This window comes from Manacus vitellinus, unplaced genomic scaffold, assembly GCF_001715985.3.
Source record: "Manacus vitellinus isolate BGI_N305 unplaced genomic scaffold, ASM171598v3 scaffold_7_pilon, whole genome shotgun sequence".
Taxonomy (NCBI): Eukaryota; Metazoa; Chordata; class Aves; order Passeriformes; family Pipridae; genus Manacus; species Manacus vitellinus.
In genome coordinates, this window is record NW_021940813.1 from 11,612,808 (window position 1) to 11,636,116 (window position 23,309).

The window sequence follows — 23,309 nt, forward strand, 5'->3', positions numbered from 1 at the left end:
ATGGGGAGGTTTAGACTGCATTAAAAGAAAAGTTTCTTCACAGAAGGGGTTGTCAAGCATTGAGACAGGCTGCCCAGGGAAGTGGTGCAGTCACCATCCTGTGGAGGTTTTTAAGATGTGTAGATGTGGCACTTAGGGACATGGTTTTGTGGTGGACTTGGGACTGCTGGGCTAATGCTTGGACCTGATGATATTAAAGGTCTTTTCCAACCTAAACCATTATAGGATTCTATGATTCTGTAATTACTTTCAGATTTCCTTTGAGCATGAATCTCTTAATTCCCTTGCCAACTTTATTTTTTCACCTTCTAGTCTTTGTAATTGTTATTAGTTTCAAATAGCTGCACAGAAAGAGTGCAGTGTGTTTTATTATGTAAAGGTGTTTTACCCTCTTTTAATGTTTTCTATGCTTATGAATAGTACACACATAGAAGTATTTTGCTGTTGGTAGTATAAAGAGCTGAAAAACAGAAGATATTTTAAAGTGTTTTCTGATAGGTTCACACTTGTTTTTTCTGGCTATATGTTCTATTTTTATTTTCTGCATACTGGTATATTTTTCCTTAAATTTTTCGTAAAACTTTAAAATGGACAGGTGTGCATATGAACTGATGTTTTCATAGTCTATCATTTAAGATATATTGCTTTTCTTACCTTCTGTTCCTAAAAATCCACAGAAAATGCATTCTTCTTACAATACATGTTTTTTTGGGTTCTTTATTTCTCACAACATTATCAAGACAAGTTTTTGTTTTTTCTTGTGTGTTTTACCTAAAACTGAGAAACTGTAGTTTGAAGAAATCATAGGTTGCAGCAATAAAGTTCAATTTTTAAAACATATTTTCTCTTTACTGAAGAGGTATGCCTTCATCGAAAACTTTGTTTTTGTCCATCAGGAATGTCAGAAAAAAATTGCTGTCACTCATGTAGTTGCATGACATAGGAACTCTGAGGACCTGGTGATTGCCTTTTCTTCTGCTGTGTCACATGTCCAGTACGGGATTTTGTGAAAGGTGCTCCTTCACGATGGAAAAGGAGCAGTGAGAGTCATAATCTTTGTAGTTTGCACGAGGGCCTCTAACTCACTCCTCTGTGGACTGCAGTACATACCAGTCCTTTGTTTCTGTTTATTGAGTCACTTCTCCAGTAGATTTATTGCAATTGGTTTTGGCCTGGTTTTAGATTTTTCTAGGCAGTTGACCTTTCATGCTAAACCTCCAGGGCTGCATCCTCATGTTGGAGCTGTTTTGGATTATAATAGGACAAAGATTTCCACCCACCCCAGCACAGTCCTATCATACTTGTCTGTTTGCAGTCCTTCAGGAACATTGTAAATGTTACCATTGTGCTTTTGCAGACAGTGTGTTCCCTGCTTTCAGTGTAGCTCTGTGATACTTGACTATGAGCAGAAATGACATCACATGAACATGCAATGGTATCACAAAATATAAAATGCATGAGTAAGAATTCAGCTGCTAGTAGTGCATTCCAATCAGGAAGCACTGGATAGCCCACTGCCCATTCCTCCACTCCACTGGTGGCCTTGATCTGCCTGTAGTTATTGAAGAGCCCAAAGAAGGCAAAGTTTTTCAGACTTTTCCTCCTCCCTGCCCCTGACTTTTTAATGCTGAAAGGAATGGAAAATATTGCAAATTCTGGTTTTAAAGTGATGAAAAGTGAACCGGTAACAACACATAGGCATTTGCTGAAGTGTCACAGAGATGGACATCTACAAATACCTGAAATACAAGGCAGATCATGTCTTCTGACTGAAACCTACACAAAGCTTGTGTCATGGACTGTTACAGAAAAAAACAAGGTACAGTTTGAATTAGTGATGGAAAGGAGGCAATTATATCCCTCTTTACCATTATTGTTGTTATAAGAAAAAGTGAGCCCTAGTAACAGTGAGAGAATGGAGACTCAGTGTTAAGGGGAGAGGAGAAAAATATGGCAAGGATTACAAAACAAAACTAAATGACAGAGCTACAAAAACTTTAATTGAAAAATTGAAGACTGGCAAGCTGGAAAAATAATATTTGAAATAGACTGGGAAGGGGAGTAAAAAGAAAAAAGGAGTGATCTTTTTTAGGTTTTTTTTACCTGCTGATCTTTTAAAATGTCCTACCTTAAATCAGTTGCTGTTATCTAGCTTAGGTTTCCTGCTGTTTTTCCTGGGTTCTCTTGGTATATGTCCTATTGTGGTAGTTTTCTTACTCCTTCTAAACTGTCTTTTATATGAACTATCAGAATGGTTTGTTTGGTGTCATTTGGTAATAACTGGACCTATAAATGAATCAAAGCATATTACAAAAATTTATAAGTGTGTAAACTGTTATCCTGTAGCTATTCTTTTCTATGTGTTTTGCTACCTCTTCCTCTACTAAAGTTCCTGAGTCATTACTGAAAATATTATACTATTCAAAAAAAAAAAGAACAAACCAAAACAAACCCCTGTGACTGACAGCAGCCTGTTTACATGACATGTTTACGTGACTGACAGCACTTTTGCTCTGTATCTGATGTCTGAAGGCAATTTCTCAGTGATGCTGCTTTGTTGCAGATTTTTTGAATGACAAAGCAAGGGAGAATGCAGAGTTGATTCTCACCTAAATATATTTGTATACTATTAATTATTTTTATTCTATAGGGCCAAACTTGGAATGCCCCAGTTCTTGAGTCCTGAAGCACAGAGTCTTCTGCGAATGCTCTTCAAAAGAAACCCAGCAAACAGATTAGGTAAAATGTTTAGCAAAATATTTTAAATTTTACCATAATATTCATAACATCAATGATAAATTTGGGGTTTTATGTAAAATAGGCTTTAAAGTAAGAATGTAGTTTGCCTGTTTGCTCTTCTAGTGATCAACAAGGTATTATCATTTCTGCTAGTCATACATCTAAAATTAATGCAAAAGAAATAAGAAGTAATTTTTCTAGCCATTCCTTTGATCAAGGAGAAAATAGTTCACAGACATTTTTCTTCCTTATAAAAGGAGCAGGTCCAGATGGAGTAGAAGAAATTAAGAGGCATGCATTCTTTTCCAAAATAGATTGGAATGTGAGTATCTAATTAAAAATTAATTCAGCAAACTTCTTGGTTAAGTCTTTGGTGGTGTCATATAACTTTTCCATTCACTATGTGTTCCTTCTCTTCAGAAATTATACAGGAGAGAAATTCATCCCCCTTTTAAACCTGCAACTGGGAGACCTGAAGATACATTTTATTTTGACCCTGAGTTTACAGCAAAAACCCCAAAAGGTAAACAGATAAGAATGAAACTATTTACATATTCAAAAAATAGAATTTGAATGGATCAATTTTGCAGTGATCCATTCAAAATTTCATAGAAAGTTGTCTTTACAAATTTAAAGTGTTACCAAAATATCAGTATTCTCCCACAAAAATGTGATGTAGATATGCTGCTATATGTAAATATTTTAGTAAAGTACTGGTATTTGTATTAGAAAATTGTGTGATTATCAGTTGTGTTTCTAGACAGTATATGCAAAATAATTCATTAATTATTTGTATTTTCATCCTCAGAAACACTTTCTGAAAATTCCAGTCTGTGTAGAATAAAGCTGTAGTTTGCTCCTCAGCGTAGACATAATCTCGTATCTATATTTTAAAAACTCTGCTTGTAAGTAGACAATATGTTTTTCAGATTCCCCTGGTATCCCACCCAGTGCTAATGCACATCAGCTTTTTCGGGGATTTAGTTTTGTAGCTATTGCATCAGATGATGAAAGCCAAGCCATGCAGACAGTTGGAGTGCATTCAATCGTCCAGGTGAGTACATCTGCTTAAAAAAAATTGGTAGATCAGTCAATTTAAAAAAAATCAGTGCTGCGTCTTGGTGGAGGGATTGTTTCCTTCCTCACAGAATGAAGTACCATGACAAAGCCTTTATACAAGAAAAATAAAGATCATAATGTTTTTATCCAAACAAAATCTCTGAAGGTGCAGGACCTGTTTAATTACTGAGCAGCTACAGGTGTAAATAGGTTTCAACCCTTAGATGAAAACATTCTACCATCTCTACTGAATTAACTCTTCAATATGAAGCCATAATTATAAGATGGAGGGGAATAACAGATGTCTTGACTTTTTTTCTGCATGCATGAAAATGTCAGTTGACTCCTGCAATGCAGGAGTAGGAGGCATTGAAATACAGTTGTGGATTATATCTGGATGTTCTGGATTGCTGTGCATCTTGGAATCCATGACCCAGGACATGGAATCCATGTCCCTCCCAAGCCACTTTAAGTTAATTTGCTGATCTGTGCTATTTTGTGACTGATTTCAGTGTATCAGACAAGTCAGTGTTACAGTACATACTCAAGCTTTCGCTTCCTTGAAGTATTAGAATGACTCCAGTACAGTCTCCCATATAATTGTGAGGTTGTCACTTCTAATAATAGCCTAATGCAGTTGCTATTCTTAAATATTCTGCTATTGCCAGTGCTGCTTAGTTTTGCACAACAGACCTTTGGGAAGGTGCAGTTTTCTGTGAGACAAGAAAGGTGAGCCTTTTGCTAGAATGGGGAAGAGGCTTGCCTTGCCTCCTTATGAGGCTGAGGTCGTTCCAAAATACACTGGAGAGCTTACAACTAGCAGGGACAAAAGCAGATGCATGGACAGGAGAGAAAACTGGAAGACCTCTGCAAAAATTGTTTTTCTACTTTGTCTTTCTGCTTTAAAAATTCTAATTACTGAGTCATGAAAACCAACTGGTAATCTAAATTGTGTTTAAAACTTCCTAATGTGGGTAGGAAATAAAAAGGTGTGCTGTATGATTGGGTTTATTTGTATTTTGCACTGCACAGTTATTTTGAAAATGTCTGAGAAATTAAAAAAACCCACAATTTATTCAGAACATGCATAGCTCTTATATTTCGTTAACATTCTCATTATGTTTAGAATAGTCTCAACATGCTTTTTTCTACATGTTACTGTTTCATGTGTAATAAAATTTTGAAAATACAAGTTTATACCCTCTTTCATTCTCATGAAGCTGTCTGATTTGATATATGCATAGAATTATTTCTGGTCCTGGTATCTTGCTAAAAGTGTCTGCAAGCTTTTCTGTGCTGCTTCTTTCCCCCATAGTTTTGTGGATGAAATTATTTCTCTTTGTGTATGGTTTCCTTCTCTTGTAAAGGTCTGTTTCTCTGATGCCTTTCCTCTGTGCCCCTCAACCGCTTCCTCACTCTATTTCCTCTTTTCTGTGCTGCAGGATACCCAGATGGTTTCCTGCAAATGCTTTGCATCCTTTGCACAAACTCCTTACACTAGAACACCATTTCCTTCCCTTACAAGAGTGAACACTTGTCCTTCTTTCAACTTTTTATTTCTGTGAAAGGATTTTTTGACTGCCACTCCATGTAATTCCATTTAATTATATTCTATTCAGTATGTCTGAATTCTCCAGCTGGCATTCATCTATCTATTCAGATAACAGAAACAGTGATACTTCTTTACCATTGTTGTATCACTATTTTATCTTGAAGTCTTCTGTTTTTCTTTGGTTTGGAGATTCTATCTTCAGTAAGTCAGTACTCAGAAAAATAACTCTGTCAGTTTCTAAAATACAGTGAGTATTATTTACAATATATCTAATTTATAATTTACCCCACACTAATTTTGAACAGAAGGTAGTGGCTCTTTAAACCACTTTGACGTTGTACAGTCATCAGTTGAAAGTTTGAAGCAAATCAATAGGAATTTTAAAAAGCTTATTTTAATGAAAAGATCAGTTACATATTAAGAATATTCATCAATTGATAATGTTATTTTGGTAGCAGTTGCACAGAAACAGCATTCAGTTTACTGATGGATATGAAGTAAAGGAAGATATCGGAGTTGGGTCTTACTCTATCTGCAAGAGATGTATTCATAAAGCTTCAAACATGGAATATGCTGTAAAGGTAATGACTTTGTTATGAACCACACTTTTCAGATTTTAGCATTGGGCATCTTTAATTTATTTGCCATAGAGAACATAGAGATTAAGATAATTTTTTAATATAAAAATATATTATATGCAACTGTGAACTATACTAGTCAACCAAATAGAATAGATACTGGGAGATATTTATATAGAATTTCTATGGCTTTTGTTATCTATATGCTATTTTGGGTGGGGAAAAGCAATTTTCAGTCCTTGAATCACCTATAGCATTATGGCAACTGATAGGAGCTGCAAGACTGCTTCTAGGAGGAAATGTACTGCAAAAAGCTTTCATGACTTTTTATCATTTCTTTATAGATGTATTCAAACATAGTTATATATGGGTTTTTTGCTTCCAAAGTAAATTCATAAATTCTCAGGTGGGTAAGGCATTCGTAACAGTGTTAAGTCTGGTCATCATCATGGCTGGGCTTCACGAATGAAGATTTGGGAAGGGCTCTACCCACGTTTGTTGCAAGAATTAAGTCTGGTACAACTTCCAGAATAAACTTCAGCTCTTTATTTTTGCTTCCTAGTTTTCAATAAGATTTTTTATGTTGTTATTATGTTATTCTGTCGGGTTTTCTTAACACTTCTTTGAAGGCATTAAATTCTTAGTTGAAATCAGAAGATTTCCCAGAACTGCAATTACAAGTTTTTTTGTCTTTCTGTATAACCTTGTGGGACTGAATGGTTACTATGAAAGCAGAAGTATGGATTAGCAGATTTTCTAAGTGGAAAAATAAAAGCAGTCTTTAAATCCTGTACCGTGAGACAATTCTCGTTTTTAATTGCTGAAGAGCTTACTACTTAATTATGTAAAATGTGAAGATGAATTATGTTTTGCTGTATCCTTATATGTAGATTGCCTCCTGGAGACCTTCCAGTTTCAATTTGGTAGTTAAATACTTACCTTCATTCTGGTTCTGGCCAGGAACAGATTTGATTTCTGTGCTTTCAATTTGAAGTAATTTTTTGAAATTAGAAGAAAGTACTGGTGTAGCTGTGAATTCCCTCAGCTACAACACTTATTGTGAAGATTGCCTCACTTTTTCTATTGCCTCTGTTAAGGCATTTTTTTCCTCAAGGAATCATGACAAAAGGCATAAGGTGATCAGTGTCTGATGCGTTAGGATGGGGCTGTAGCAGTAAGGGCATAAGATGAAGGGGTAGGACAGAGATGGAGATGATGTTATAAGAAATTCTACAGTTCAGGAGAGGAAAAAAATGAAGAATACTTTCTAAGTAGGGCAAAACAATATTTTTCTTGTTTACACAGGGAGAACTTCAGAGCCTTGTAGCAAATCTCCAGAGATTCAAATGGACTTTCATAATGAATGCTTGTTTGAGTTAACTTTGAGAAATTTTTACTTTTTCTAATTTTTTTATTCTCTTACTCTCCTGCTTTATCTTTTGCTGCACCAAATATTTGTTTGAGATTAGCACTGTGAAAATCAGTTCATTAACATAATCAAACCAATATATCATGTTAAATTAGGAACTTCCTATTTTATTAAATAATAGGTGACTGAGGACTTATCTGCTGAAAAGCTTTGCATTATTTATCACAGCCAAAGGGATCAGATCACTTATCTTCCAAAATGCTTTTCAACAGAGATTTTTTTCACTTTTCCAACATTTTTTGCTTTGCCTTGCTTTCCAGTTTAACAAACTGGATTTGGGTTATAATCCATGCCCTGTACAACAATAAATATTGTTTAACTGTTTATGCCAGTAAGCACCCCAAGGTGTTACACTGTATAATATTCACAAAAAGAATTATGCTTATGTATCTATTTACTCTTACAGATTATTGACAAGAGTAAAAGAGATCCAACAGAGGAGATTGAAATCCTGCTGCGCTATGGACAGCATCCAAATATTATTACCCTAAAAGATGTAAGTGGTGTTTTAGAGACATCCTTTAGTGTATTATAATCATGTATCACTTTCTAATTTGAGAGATGACAAATGACATTTTAGATTTGTGTTCATGTTTTTCAGTATTTAAAAATAAAACAATGTCCCAATGCAATTTATTCAACAGTATCCAGTTTTTTACAGACATGTTTTCTTTTAAAGACGCTCATGTTTTGGTACAGCATAATCCTAAAGAGTCAAATAATTCATCCTTCATAAATGCTAGCACAAAAATATGTCATTTGACATTGGCTGTATTTTTAAAGGAACAAGCAAGGTTTTTTTTATTACTTAGTTAACTTTGAATCTGCTTTTGTCTACATTAATCAAAAGCAATTTTAATGTACATTATTATATAACTAAGGATTCACTGTTAGCACAGTACCTGAGGTAATTTTCATGGAGAGTAGCAAGTATTACTCAGTAGTAGACAAAATCTTTCCATATCCATGGCTGTCAGTCTTTTTTACTTAGTATCTTTGTCTGGTCTTTGTATGGAACACTATCTAGCTATTTTTTCTTTGCTATTTGCTCTGACCATAGAAATGCTTTGACCATAAAAAGCAAGGAATACCATAAGTCGGGAGGTAGAGGTTTTTCATAGTGAACAGTAGATTCTGATGATCTAACAGAAAAGGAAAATTGTCTTTTTCTGCTTGATTATTCATTGAAGAGGATTAAAAATTAAAAAGGCATATGCTTAATGACTTTGTTAGACTGCAGGAAAATATTCTGGTTCCCCAAACAAAACCTCAAGCAAAACAGCAAACCGTTTCCTGGAAGCTGAGCTCAGCTGAAGGGCGATTGTCAGACATTTTGAAGTCATTAAAACAATAGCTCATTAATACTGTGGAGATGAGCACTAGAGAACTCTGCATGAAGTTCTTCTACTACAATTGGTCTTCACCTTATCAATATCATATAGTTTGGCCCTTTCTTGGATGAACAAAATAAGGCAGATATACAAGGGAGCCCACCATGGAATTTATCTTGCTGCAGGCTGGATACCATAATTACAATCCCACTTTCTGTTCTGCTTCATGCCATTGCCAATAAAGCAACTGTACTAAACAGAACCTGCATCAGCAATCATGTTGCTTTTAGTGCTGCATGTTGGCTCGTGTGTTACTTTAAGTCATAATAGAGGTTATGTTATTTAAGTGGGAAGACAAACATAAGAATGTGGGCACTTTCCTGAACTTTAGCTTTATGAATATTTTACACTGAGAACAGAGAAATCCAGTCAGCCTTGAACAGTTGCCATATATGCTGAATTATTTTACTTGGTAATTAATTTTTTATCATCATCAGTCATCTTTCAGCAGGAACTGTCTTTCATGCACAGCAACAGCAATACACAAATAGGAGACTACAAAAAAAAAAAAAAGCCTTAAGCCTACAGAGAAAGACAGCAGGCTGTAATTCTCACTCACTTCAGCTTCAGATCAGTTCCCCAAGCAGACATCATGGATGTCCAGTGTAAGGGAAGAAGTATAGGATTCATATATAATAGAAACTTGTATAATATCCAATATTGTAAGAATTTAGCATTAAGTTTTCATTGTCCTAAATCGGTAGGTCCATGGGGCAGATTGCTTGCATATCCCACAATACAGTGGTGTGCTATTGCAACTTTCAGAGGGGACAATAAGGAGTGTTTTTCCTTCAGGTCTCAAACTCGAGCACCATGTCCTATTATAAAAAAAAAACTCATTGTTGATTTGCTCAGTTTTTCATTCAGTTCCACATCAAAACTTAAATGCTTCTAATCTGAAATAGCAAAATAAAACATTTCAGCATTTAAGTGCCTGTCTTTGGAAATAATTATCCTGCAAGAAATAGTTTCTTTCTTTTCTTCTATTTCAAGAAGAAATGCAGTAATACTTGAATTTAGCTTAAGATGGAAATTTTAATTCTTGTTCAGCCTTTTTATGTTATTTAATTCTGAAGGTGTTTGAATTGAAACAATGGATATTCAAAAGACCAAATTATTTCTGCAGTGCACAGTCCTCTGGGGGTTTTCCTTCTGATGGTTATCAGTGGTCTTTTTCAGTTACACAGTATATAAACAAAAGAAGAAGCTATATTGTGCTAACTCAGATGTCCTTCTTATCCAATATCCTGCCTCTGACAGAGGCCATTAGTGGATGCCTAGGGAAACAGTGTAAGAACAGAGGAAGCACACAGCTTCCAACAAAACATTACCTAGAAACTTCCTGTGCCAAACCATTATATGTATGTATTTTAATGTATTAGTTACTGTGCTGTAGCAGAACTTTTGTACTGTTTTGAGTTATTTAAAGCATCGCTTGAAGAATCTTTTCCAAAGCATTTTAGAAACTTGAAACAACATATCCAGTCTCCCTGTCCAAGTGCTTATTTATGAGTTAAAAAAAACCCTCACTATATGTATGTAAAATCTTACTTCACTTTGCAAGAACCTTGTTTTCTTTTTCCATTAAATTTTATGTGCCTACATTTGTTTCTCACTATAGTTTCTTCCACCTTGCCTGGTAGAGAAGACAAACCAACTGATCTTTGGCTTGTGCCCAGAGTTAATTTAAAAAGTAGGGTCACATTTATGATCTTAGCATAATACTGTGCACCTGACTGTGAAGAAAACTTCAACAGTATTTATTCAGTGCAAACAACTAGGTTGATAATACCATCAGAGGCATGGGGGCGAGGGGAATGGTTTGTTTGGGGTGAGTTATTTGTGGGCTTTTTTTGGCAGGCAAACAGGACTAGCAGATAAAATAGTAACCAAATGCAAATTTTGCTTGAATGCCTTCAGCAGTACTGAGGTGTGTCTACTCTGTCTGTCAAATGAAATAAGCTTATTTCCTTATGTTATACTAGGATTACCGAAAGCATGCCTATTAAAAAGTATCCAGTTTAGTACCTAGAATTAGATAATTCTGCTTTTCAATACTGTGCAATGTTTAAAGTCTTACTACAAACACATTCAGATGATCAGTCATTTATATTTCATGGGGGAAAATTTCTGTTAAATGATAACACAGAAACTCATCATGCCTTCCTCTCCTTAAGATCATAAGCTTGTAAAACCTGCAGAATTATTTCTTTAACATTCTTCCTCTTTTTTTTTTTTAATTTGGTGAGAAAATAAATCCTTTTAGTATAGTTAAGAGCACAAAAATTTTGAAGCTTAGAACTTTAGTAGCATATATTTCCCAGGTTGGGTTGAAAACTTATTTTCCTCTTCTCTGTTATTTAGCTGATATCTATTCCCAAATTTATTTTACTACAACTTGGATAATTGTTTCTACTTAAATTAGTTCTAATTTCAAATGTTTTACTGAAGAAAATAATTGCAGCATCACCATAAAAAGATAGGTTGAAATGATAATAGGGAACAGAGCCTGTAAAAGTTTTCACCAAAGCAGGAACCACTTCTGGATGGGTGGTTTGAGCTGAGCCAAGGCCAGGTTGGATGGGGCTTTGAGCAACCTGGTGTAGTGAAAGGTATCCCTGCCCATGGCAGGGAGATTGGAACAAAAGGATCTTTAAGGTCCACCGTTCTATGGAAGTGCAAGTGAAATGAAATGCTCAAGTATATTCCTTAAAACGTGGTTTGGTATCGCTCAGTCTGTAGCGCCCCCTGGTGATAATATAAATAGTTCCCACCCACTGCTTTCCTGGAAGATAAAAGCCATGCAAAAATTAAGCCATTTTCCAGAACTAGAAGTAAGGGCTAAAATAAGCATATTCTATAAATTTTAGACTTCGATATAGGTTTTATGTGCTTTGTATGGATTCACTTCAGTGTTCATGGAGGCTATTTGAGGTAAACTTCCATTTATTTTTTCTATTTTTTTTCTGGCTCACTGTTCAGTTGAAATGATCTCTGTTCATATTTGTAATTTGGTGCAATAATTGCTGCTAGAATTGGCTCTGGTTTTGCCTTAATTAGACTAGCTTCCATTTTCTACTACTTAATTTCTCTCATGTCTAGTTTAATTTTCTTTTAGTAAAACTATTGGGGGAAAACTATATGTTAATCATCCTTTTTTGTCTTTAAGCACTTACATGCCAGTATTTTTATGTTATTTCATTACTGTACTGCCTTTTTGTAGGAGGTTTTGTGTTCATTTCTAAAGATGAACCATGTTTGGATAGTGTGTGGGTTGAGAAATATGGGGAAAATAATTGAAGAAAACAGCTTGTGGACACACCTTCACTATCTCTGAGTGTTTCACAGGAAGACAGCAGAGAATAAACATTTTGAAGTTTACATGTTTATGTACTTTTTGCAGGTGTATGATGATGGAAAATATGTCTATGTAGTAACAGAACTGATGAAAGGAGGAGAGCTGCTGGATAAAATTCTTAGGCAGAAATTTTTCTCCGAGCGAGAAGCCAGTGCTGTTCTGTTCACAATAACAAAAACGGTGGAATATCTCCATGCACAAGGGGTAAGTTTTCATCTCGGACAAAATGTTTATAGTTGTTAATATTCTTCTCTTTCAGAAGCATGAAGTTATATCTTGGTACATTCTTCTGTGTTGTAATTAAGTAATTCTTTGTAAACCATTACACTGCAGCAGGAATTCATGTTGAAATCAAAACATTCCTTATCACCTGTGTATGTGTTCAAATAACTGAGATGATGCAACTGTTTCTGTTGTTCTTCATGTAGTCTGTCAGCAGTTCTGTGGAATATGCAGATAATGGCTAACAGAGAGGATATGAGAGGAAGAAAGTCCAGGAAGAGGTGCTAGGACCAGTTCTTTTGCTTACCCATAGGACCTCATGTAATTTCAATCTCATCCTGTGAAAGACTCTGAAAATTTATTTTCCACCTATCGCACTTGTAATTTCTTTGACTTCTTGGTTTTGAAGAACGCTGTTTATGACTTGTAACTCCTGTGCCATAGGGTCAGGAAGTTGTAGTAGACTGTTAGGAGACAGAAAATTGACACTTTGGGAAATTAGTCTGGAAACAGAGGAAGTAGTTCAAATATAGAGAAGGCCAGTGTGACAATTGCATGGCAAGAATGACAAGTCGTGTTGCATTTTTAAGTAAAGAAGAAAAAGGGAATAGAGAAAAAACAGAAAGTAGGGGTGCAAGGAAAAGTCAGGTTGCTGATACGTAATGTTATTACCCAAGGAAAGATGCTTTGGAACACGTAGTACTCGAATCATTTTAAGTAACAAATAACAATTCAGCACACACTGACATTTCTGGAAGCTGTTATTCCAGAAAAGTTACGGTCAGAGTTATCTGTTATCTTACTCTATGATTCATAACTTTCTGAATCACTTGCTCATGTGTGTGGTTTCATTTGAGTCTGTGTGCCCAGGACTAGAATCCTTGGCCAGCAGCATCCCTGGGAATTATGAACAAACCTTGATACATTCTGTATGGAAATACAGATAACAGAATAACAAATCATAACTTGGTTCGTTCTTGCCAAATGGGGCCAAAAGAGGCCCAGTGTCCTTGCATCAGGTAAGGGATTTTAGGAGCCTTTGTTTCTTTACTGTAGACCTCTGTAAATATTGGCATTTTAACTTCTATTAGACCCCTGCACTTTGCAATTTTGGCTTTTGGAAGTTTTCAGGTCTTATGTTAAGTACATCTCCACGTGAAAGAAGGCCACATATGTAAACAGTGAGCACTTCCATAGTCTAATTTTTGCCTGGAAGAGTCCTTCCTGTCTTCAGTGGATTTTCCTGTTGTAACTCCTTTGGACAGCAGAGGAGCTCATTTGAATATGGTATTATGTAATATCTGGTTTGACAGACTCTGAATCTGTGTGCAGTCTCCACAACCCTTCCCAGAAGGAGTTTCCTCATGGACATTCATAGTACTTTTGAACTGAAAAACTAGCTAAGTAAGGAATGAAATCTTCTTCATCCATCTCTCACCCAAAGCATTCTAAAAGCATATAGCAATTAAAGATTGGCACAATAGACATCATCATAAGGATAAACAAGAAGTACCATGTCATCTTGGAGCAGCAAAATTTTGCATGCTGGTAGATAATTGAGACTGCTAGTCAAAAACATGATGCTAAGAAATAAAGAACTGAAAGGTCCTGCACATTGTTTTGCTCTCTTCTGTTGCTCTAAATAAAATTTTATTTCTGTACAAAATATCAAAATAACCTAAACCATCTGACATATTTTTTTTAAAAATTATCTTTCTAAATATTTTCAAAATTTAACTTTGAGAAAACAGCTTAATACAGGAAGGTATTTTATTTATTATTTGACATAAACATTTTGATTGCTTGGGAATTAGCATTTGTATTTGAACTAGACTGTTACTCTTCCCCCTACTTGAGAATTGCTTCCCCTTCTTCCAAAAAAAGCATAAAACTCAACCAGACTGATTCTAGAAACTGCCAGATCCCAGATCTATGCTGCTTCTATTGCCCACTTTTTCCTTTCTACCCCTTTTAGAATCTATTTCTAAAAAAAAAACCTTGAAGCATCAATGAGAATAAAACTGTGATTTTTATTTTTTTTTTCTTCTGCCTCTTGGAGCAGTAAAGGATGTTTCACTCATTAGTTAGAGAAGAAGGTTTCTCATCTATTTGAACACCAAAAACAAAGGGTTATCAGGACAAGATTGTCTCATACACTGACATCTAAAGCCAGGATGTTCCCCTTGACATCTACTGTTCCAAGTCAAATTCTTTAACATCATTTGTATATTTTAGCTTACAGAGTGCTTATTTCCATAATTTTAAGCATTTGTTTTGTTAAATCTGAGAATTGCAAAGTATTTGCAGGCTGAAAAAGTCTCTACTAAATAGTCTGTGTGTTAAATGTCTTTGCAACATGCAAGACCCTCTGCACTCTTTTACTTGTTAGCCTTATATTATTTACTTCCCTGAAACGCTGCTCGCCTTGGAGGAGTGTGTAGAACTTCTGCTTTCTGCACATCCCTTCCTTGCAGGAATTTGGGAGTATCTTCTCATTCCAACGTGATTACCTTCTTTAAAGATTTCACCACAGTCTCTTCTGTTCAGATTTAACCATGAAAAGCTGTGTTTATTATTAATAAAACACACAGGACAATCAGGAAGATAGAGGCCTTCATGTTCTATTTAAATATTTAAAGGAGGACATTTAGATCCCCCCTACTGTTTTAGAGCTGTATATACCCTTTCCTTTACAGAGAGCAGACTCTGGAGGCTTTAGGCTGATTTGTCTTGTGAAGAAAATATAACCAGTCATTACAGACGCCCATAACTCCAAAAGACATTAGTAGGCAAAGGGTCTGATTTAAAGAGCCTTGTCAGTATGCATGTTTAAAAGGAATTTTGTGATTCAGCCATTAGAACAAGACATCTGGAACTGTCTCTACAAATAAATTGGGGGTGTGGGATGTTTGGAGCGTGTTTTATAGTTAAGAGTTTCCAAGTTAGAATTGTAGCATTCCAGACACCACTAAGCATCAGAACCCTGCAGGTGATGGCCCAAGGTGAAATTAAGTAGCAGAATTGCTAATTATAATATGAAGTTTTTCATATGTTTAGCTTATTGTATTTAGCAGTTTGTTTTATTTTTTCAGGTTGTTCACAGAGACCTGAAGCCTAGCAATATTCTTTATGTTGATGAATCTGGTAATCCAGAATCAATTCGAATTTGTGATTTTGGCTTTGCAAAACAACTGCGGGCGGAAAATGGTCTTCTGATGACACCATGTTACACAGCAAATTTTGTTGCACCAGAGGTAAATACCAGGATAGCTTATGTGCCTTGATTTATCTTAATGGAATTTTTGCCAGTTAGATATTTTTTTTGTTCTTGCATAACAAGTAGAATCTCTTTGTAAACACTAAAAATTTGAAATCTTACTATTTTTATGGCATAATTAAAGCATTTCTGAGCAGGTTTCTCAGAAAAAAAAATTTGTCTCCCTCAGGTTTTAAAGAGGCAAGGTTATGATGCTGCATGTGACATATGGAGCCTTGGTGTTCTGCTTTATACCATGCTCACTGGGTAAGGGTAATTTTAGTTTGCTTTGCTGTAGAATAGCAAACCAATATTAAAAAAAGAATAATAAATATAGGTCCACTGTTGCAGATGTTTCTATCAAAGCACTGATTAATCTCCACTTTGGGGTTGAGAATATGCTTTGCCTTTAGTAGAATCCAGATTTGGAGGGACTGATGTGAAAAATTCTTTGCTTCTAACATCTCCTCCATTTTAGGTGTTTAATTTCTGCTTAAAGGTGATTTAGGACCAAGATCCTATTGTCTCGTGAAAATTAGAAGATTAAGCAGCATATATGTTGAAAAAAATATATGTTGCAAATAAAATTGAAATGCATTAAAGCCTGATTGTGTGCAAAATTGAACCACTGAATAGTTTGAAGTGATGCAGTTAGGATATAATGTGTGATAGAAAAGCATTTTATATGCAATGGAAATGAATTGTAGAAAAGATGATGAATAATAAATTAAAATATAGTACCACAGGTTCAAAAGATATTTGGCAGATGCAATAGCAACTAGATTTATCTTTTTATGCTGGCTTATTAAGGTTGCCACTTTGGTGGAAAAATCTGCTTTTCAGACCCAACAGAGAATACATGCAGTAAGAACAGATCTGTAGTCAGTGCCATGTATTTTAATGTGTTAAGAATAATTTCTTTTTACAACTGTTTGACTGTCTGTTGCCTGTAATTATGCTGAACTCACTGAATCTTACAATCAGATTTATAATACCTATTGAGGTCCGGGTTATGGAAGTTTATTAACATTGAAATTGTTTGGTTAAATAGCTACACTCCTTTTGCAAATGGTCCTGATGACACCCCAGAGGAGATTTTGGCCCGAATAGGTAGTGGAAAGTTCTCTCTCAGTGGTGGTTATTGGAATACTGTTTCAGACACAGCTAAGGCAAGTATATTTCCTTTGTCCTTTGGGGGATCAGGAATGGATAGCAACGTAACATGTTCCTCATAATGTATATTTTATATATGATTTGGTTTCTCCCATTTGTTATTTTAAAATACTGATCTCATCCCTTATGTGGCTGGAATTTTGTCTCCTGTTTTTGATCCTTTCATGTTTCAACCGTCACTTGCATATGTAGGAGGAAAAAACAGCTGTGCCTTACACTGCAGTAGTTAACAGCTGACCTTAGAAATACAGTGTATTTTATCAGTATTCACACCCATGCACAGTTATCCGTGGTGAGAAATGGACTATTAAAGCTTCATGTGGAAGCATGACATTAAAAAAGCATACAGACAATCTAAATCATGATAATGAAAACCACTGAAGTGTTATACTTTCTTTTTACTGCATTTGTACAAACTAAAAATATCGGACAACTTTTTTGAGAAGTACATCAAATACACCAAATAAACTCTAAATGAACTTCAGTGTGCAATATCCTTTATGCCCCTTCTATGTAGATGCTTAAAGTGCTAAAGTTTTCCTTATTTAATTGGATACCTTCATTTTGTGTTACCAAGTTTCCATTAAGTCACATAATTAAAAGATATACTGTTAAGCATTGCAGGGTGATTTTTCATTTGTTTTAAACTGACATTATGAGCATATTTTTATACTTCTGAAATCTTCAGTTTGGAACTCTAATCTGTTTTAAAGCTGAAGTTTTACTGTTATTTGCATCGACCCTTTATATATTATTTTGAATGTATATTTTGAAACAGGACCTTGTTTCAAAAATGCTTCATGTTGACCCTCATCAAAGATTGACTGCAGCCCAAGTTCTTAGTCATCCCTGGATAGTTCACTGTGACCAGTTGCCTCAATACCAGCTGAACAGGCAGGATGCTCCCCATTTAGTGAAGGTAAGTAGATATTTTCAGCTTGTTGTTTAGCCAAAAATAGTGTAAACAAAAGGGGGTGGTTTTGATTTTAAAGATAGGGTAGCATGTGTTTCCTCTAAATACTCTTTAGAAGTTGTTGTGACTGACTGTTGCACTAAGCCCTAAAATGAACTTGTAATATGTAATAGGATTTAATGAGAAACTACTTACGGGGGTAAATCTAAAATATTTTAAAAAGACTTTAATTTTCTTGTGTTTGAAATCTATTGGACTTACTTATACTGGAAGGCTTAACTGTTAGGAAACAAGCATAAAGAAATCATTCATCTGATGGTCAAAAATGTTGTCAGGTGAGTATAAGGGAGCTGAAAAATAGTTTAGCTAATTTTACAGTTTCAGAGAAGCGTTAATTGTCAGTAACTAAAACAAAACAATATACTTTGTGTTCACAGTAAAAGCTAAAGAGAAGTCAAAAGGGCAGTGTTAATTACAGTGGTATCATACTATTCTGCAATCTGTCTGAAACAAGATCTGGTTTTGACCCTGAAATTTTTTCACTTTGAACAAGCAGAGGAAAATCAAAAATAATTGAATTCTCCTTCTCTGTATTCCACCCTGTTTGCAGTCCTACATTCAAGAATCTCCTGTGCAACATAAAAGGGATCTGAGGAATATAATTAACACTGTCTCTGAGTCAGCTATTAGAAATTTCTAGCATCGAAAACCACAAGTGGAACGTGGGGGATGTTCTGCTCCCATGGCTTGCAACTTTCTAACTTTTTTTTTAAATAAATCTTCATGTTCTGATTAATGTTTGTGATTTTATGTATTTTGATGGAAACTGAAATGGTTATGTAAGTGATAAGCAGAAACAGCCTACTAATGGGATTTCATTTCCCAAATATCTCACACAGCAGAGAAAGAGAACTTAATTTAGCAATCTAGCTTATACCTTCTGGTTTTGACATTTTAAGCAATGTAAAATCATTCATTACCCTAAAAAACCACTCACTCCTAACACTGCTGGTACTGGAGTAAAGCAGCAGTATGTTTCTGTTTTGTAGATGAAAATAGACTGGAAGTTAAAACTTGAATGTTCAGAGTCTCTGGCATTGAGCACTGTGTGTCTATGGTGTGTGCATCAGTCACAACATACTCTTACTGGTTTTTCCCCTCTACCCAACAGGGTGCAATGGCAGCAACTTACTCTGCTTTGAATCGTAATCAGTCACCAGTTTTGGAGCCAGTTGGCCGTTCTACTCTTGCTCAGAGGAGAGGTATAAAAAAAATTACCTCAACAGCCCTGTGAAATGACCTCAACCAGACACTTGGTACCGTGGCATAAGATGATAGCACAAATCATGGCGACAGGTAGCACATATCTGACAGATACCTGCAAGCACACTCTGACCCAGCTGGTACCTATAATGCTGCTGCTCCTGCTGCTGCTACTGCTTTCATCTACTCTCGCTTTAAACTGTCGATGGCAAGTTCCTGATCTCACTGGAGCCGCAAACGGAGCGACAAGTGGAACCAATGACAATGATCATGTTCGCGACTGAATAAACCAGAAGAATTACAAATGCCACCTCTGTCAAAAATACACTGAATAAAGCACTCTGCACCACATAGCATTATTTTTATAAGGAATATTTTTTTTGTCCCCTAAAATATTCTTTGTTACAGGTAGAAATGGACAGTTTATGTTAAGCACTTAGCTTAAACAATCTGTTTATATTAGCACTATATACTTTGTGCCATCCAACATTTTGTATGTTTTTGTAAACAGTTCACAAGCAGTACATTTCTGTGCTGTTTTCTTTAATGTATACATGCCTTGTTTTACTTAGATAGATATTATTAATCATTTTGACAATTAAGTCTGATTAAACAGTTCACCTGGATTAATCAGTATTGTTGGACAGCTCTAAAAGAAGCCTGACTGTTAAACAGCTATTGAATGTAATACTATGAATAAGTAGTTCTCCTCACCTATGTCTTTTCTGCATTTTTGTGTTTTTGACACCACGTCATGTTATGAATATCAGGATACTGTTTATAGTACTCAAAATTCAGACAGTGGATTTCTCACCATACTATATATATACAATAGGTAATATAACCCAGAGAAAAGATAACTTGCTCTGTCTTTTGTTCCCCTTCCCCTCCCTTTTAGTCTCTCCTGTCTAATCTCTGGACTCAGGAATCACTGCTAAATACTTTCTGATAGAGGACATTTCTATATCGTTTATTCTTATAATCCATCGTTAATATTTTATCTCTATTCTATGACTTTTGTTTAAGCTGCAAAGGATTTGTTCAGTGATTGAATGTTGGCATTATAGAAGAAAGACAACATTGAAGATAAAGCAAAACATTGTCCGCTAATAAGCGGAAGCCTGTAAAAAGTAGTTTTAAACTGCACTCACTGCAGTTGCAAAACTGATGGATCTAATGTTCTGTCAGGTTTTTTTCTGCTGATTTTAATTGACATTAAAAGCAAAATGAGAGGCGAGTCATACAGATCTGTTGGGTCAGAAAAGGGTAATTCTAATTTAGCATGAAAACAGTATTGTCCCAGTCAGGTAAGATAAAGCTGTTCAGAGTGAACATTCTCACTTGTTTGCAGATGGAAGCAAGTTTGTAATGAGGATGAAAGACTCACTTTAAATACCAATATAAACTTTTAATACCCTTGGCCTCTTGGTGTCTAAAGTAATTAAAGGCGCATCTCGATGGCTGGTCTTGAAAGATCAAATTGCCCACATGAGAAGGAGCACTGGAATGTGTTTGAATTCAGTGAGTGTTCCACTCCACCAAAATTACATGCTGCATTAACTCCTTTCAGATATGAAAACAGCTTTTGGGAATTCAGCTTTAATAAAATATGGATCTGGGTGAACATCTTACATGAACAATGCAATTTAAAAACTAAAAGGTGCAATTTTGTGTTTTGCATAAGAAGGTATTTCCTTGGTTTAGTTGTATTAAATTTCTTTTATGATGATTAATTGGCTTGTTTCCCTGAAATCATCAGAGGTTTGTTGAAAGGGAGGATAATCTTTATGACACCACAGATTTGCTCTAAATGAATGGGAGTGTTTCTTCTGCCAGAATTTCTGAGCTCCTAGGGGAACCTTGCTTTGTTAAACTTGAAAACTATCCCATTATTGCCCTTAAAAATCTGCTAAATATTTAATCCATTATATAATTTGGAAGGAATTGGTTTTATAAACAAGGACTCTTAAATTAGCATAGCTCTCAGAAATTTGAATACACAGCTCTTCCAAGCAATTTGTATTTTTCCCTTACTTGGTGCTCTAGCATTGACATTTGCTTTGTACAGGTGCATCTACCCTTTCTTCAAGAGACATCTCTAACTAGAGGCAGAAAAAGACCATTTTATTTTTTTTTGACAGTGTCAGCAGTTCCAGGGGAATTTAGTAAAACCTTACCTTTCAGAAAATGTATTTTCAGCTCTGTGAGCAATTTTAAGTTGGGCTTCTCAAAGCCTGGAAACTGTACTTTCTGGTGGCTTTTAAAGGGTGTTAATCAGAAGACTGACATATCTAGTCAACAAACAGGATTTAAAACTGATACTGTTGAAATAAAGGGATGTCAATACGTGCCAGTGTGTCAATAAGAACAGTTCAGGAGGGAGTTTCTCCTCTGTTCAGTGTGTATCTATAGATACCTGGCAAACAACAGACCAAAAAGAGGAAGTGTTAAGCTGCCTCACTATTGGCAATATCCATGTTAAAATAATTTAAAAGTACTTCCAGTAGTTTTATTGTAGCCGTATTTTGTTGTCCTCAAGCTCACTGATGATTAGCCAAACAGTGAAGCAAAGTTAACTCCTACATTTTATGTATTTCCATTCTCAAGTGAGCTGTTAATTTAGTCTAGACTTGGCAGATGTTGCTATTATGTCATGTATAGAGCAGCAGAGAATGAACATTTTAAATTGTAGCAAAACAATTGGGGTTTAGCACACCCTAATTTGACTGTATTCAAGTCTAGATATTTTTAAGTTGCTTTCTAAACCAAGGTGTAAAGGGTCTGCCTATTTTACAGGCTAGACATTGTTTTATGTACCTTATGTCCTGGTTCCATGTTCACAACTTTCACATTGATTTTTATGGTTTTTTAGCTGCAGCTGTTAGAACCTATAGAGAAATCCAGATAATGGTTCTTTGAGTCCCAGCACCTTTCTATTAGAATGTGAGTGTATGATACACTGTGTACATTCATTGCTGGGCTGCTGCTTGGTCTGCAAGGTGTAGCAAGTGACTCAAGGGTGCAGAGTCATAGAGGACAAAAAAAGGAGAACTGCAGATACAGGTGAATTTCTGGATGTCAGCCATGGGGTTTTTTAATTTCTTTTAAGTGTGAAATTATAATTTACTGTGCTTGAGAGCATGAGCAAATGGAGGGAAGAGTATAGTTGCAATACACATTAAATGCCATCTATATCCAGTAAGGGCAGTGTTCTGTATTCATAATCACTATAACATTGAATGAAACTTATAAGGAGTTTTTCAAGGAAGTATTTAAAACTTTTTTCTAAAGAGACAAGGCCATAAGAAAATACATTTACGTGTCTGGGATTTTTTTTTGTGTGTCTTTTGCTTTTGTAAATGTGGTGTACCAACTAAAGCTGTGCTTTTCTATTATTGGAAGGAAAGGATTCGAAGTGTGCTGGCCCTTAGTAAGCAGCAATGGTTAATAGATGAATTTTCACTTATGAAAATGATGTAAATGATTAGCTTTATCTGATACTCTTGACCTAATCAAAGGGAAGGTGTACTTATGAGGGATGTAATTATTTTGCAACCTAGTTTGGGGGGGAGTCTACTTAAACTGTTTTTAAAAAATTACAAAATCACAGATAAAATATTTTTCTACGATTCTATACAATCATACTTTATACTAGTTTTCTCAGCATGGCATGTAAGTGAGTCTAAGGTACTGTTCCAGGAAATCAGTGGTATTGTACCTTATTCTAGACCATTACAATAGCATCTGTTAGATGCTTGGCACTGCTGTCATAGAACTGAAATGCTAGTTTTAAAAAATAAAAAAAATGTACTGAATACTTTAAATGATTGTTTTATTCAGAGTCTGATATAGAAAATGTTCCAATCATGTTATTAATGTGTAATTAAAACTGTTCCAGATGTAACTAGAAACAGTTCTGGAAAGTTATCATTGCTTGTTCTCCTGTCTAATGGCAGGTTTTGTAGTCTTCAAAAGAAATTGAAATTTCTACTATGAATAAACTTTCAAACATCTTAAAATGCTGTTTTGTTTAATCATTTGTCCTGCCTAGTTATAAAAGTCGTCATTTGTTCATCACTAACACTGAACTCTACCTTTACAGCACGCACAGTGTGCATTGCCAACCAGAAAGGCTTTTTAATAAGTGTTTGTGAGTTATAATGTTGCAGTGTGACTGCATGTTGAGTCAGGTAAATAGGGAGCCAAAGGAAAAATACACATTCAGCAGATGCTTATAGACCTGATATATGATACAACAAGACCGAAGTGCAAGGATATTGTATTTTAATACCTTGTAAAGATCCCAGTCCACTCTAAAGTAGCACTTAAAGAGAGGCCGGTAAATAATACCTGCTATGCCTGCATTGCTCTGGACA

General features: G+C 35.4%; 1 protein-coding gene across 2 annotated transcripts in view; it reads left to right on the plus strand.

Annotated features, from left to right (window-relative positions):
* RPS6KA3 (ribosomal protein S6 kinase A3) overlaps positions 1-22,757 on the plus strand; it is a 63,508-nt gene extending 40,751 nt beyond the window's left edge. The window contains exons 10-21 of one of the 2 annotated variants that reach the window (XM_018084143.1): positions 2,651-2,739; positions 2,997-3,061; positions 3,160-3,262; positions 3,669-3,793; positions 5,806-5,931; positions 7,764-7,853; positions 12,152-12,310; positions 15,421-15,582; positions 15,775-15,851; positions 16,636-16,753; positions 17,536-17,676; positions 18,842-22,757. In XM_018084143.1, coding sequence (XP_017939632.1) covers positions 2,651-2,739; positions 2,997-3,061; positions 3,160-3,262; positions 3,669-3,793; positions 5,806-5,931; positions 7,764-7,853; positions 12,152-12,310; positions 15,421-15,582; positions 15,775-15,851; positions 16,636-16,753; positions 17,536-17,676; positions 18,842-18,964 — 1,378 coding nt within the window. In that variant the 3' untranslated portion in view covers positions 18,965-22,757. The remainder of the gene's footprint in view (positions 1-2,650; positions 2,740-2,996; positions 3,062-3,159; positions 3,263-3,668; positions 3,794-5,805; positions 5,932-7,763; positions 7,854-12,151; positions 12,311-15,420; positions 15,583-15,774; positions 15,852-16,635; positions 16,754-17,535; positions 17,677-18,841) is intronic. The other variant, XM_018084144.1, reaches the window with a different exon arrangement.
* Positions 22,758-23,309: the final 552 nt, after the last annotated feature.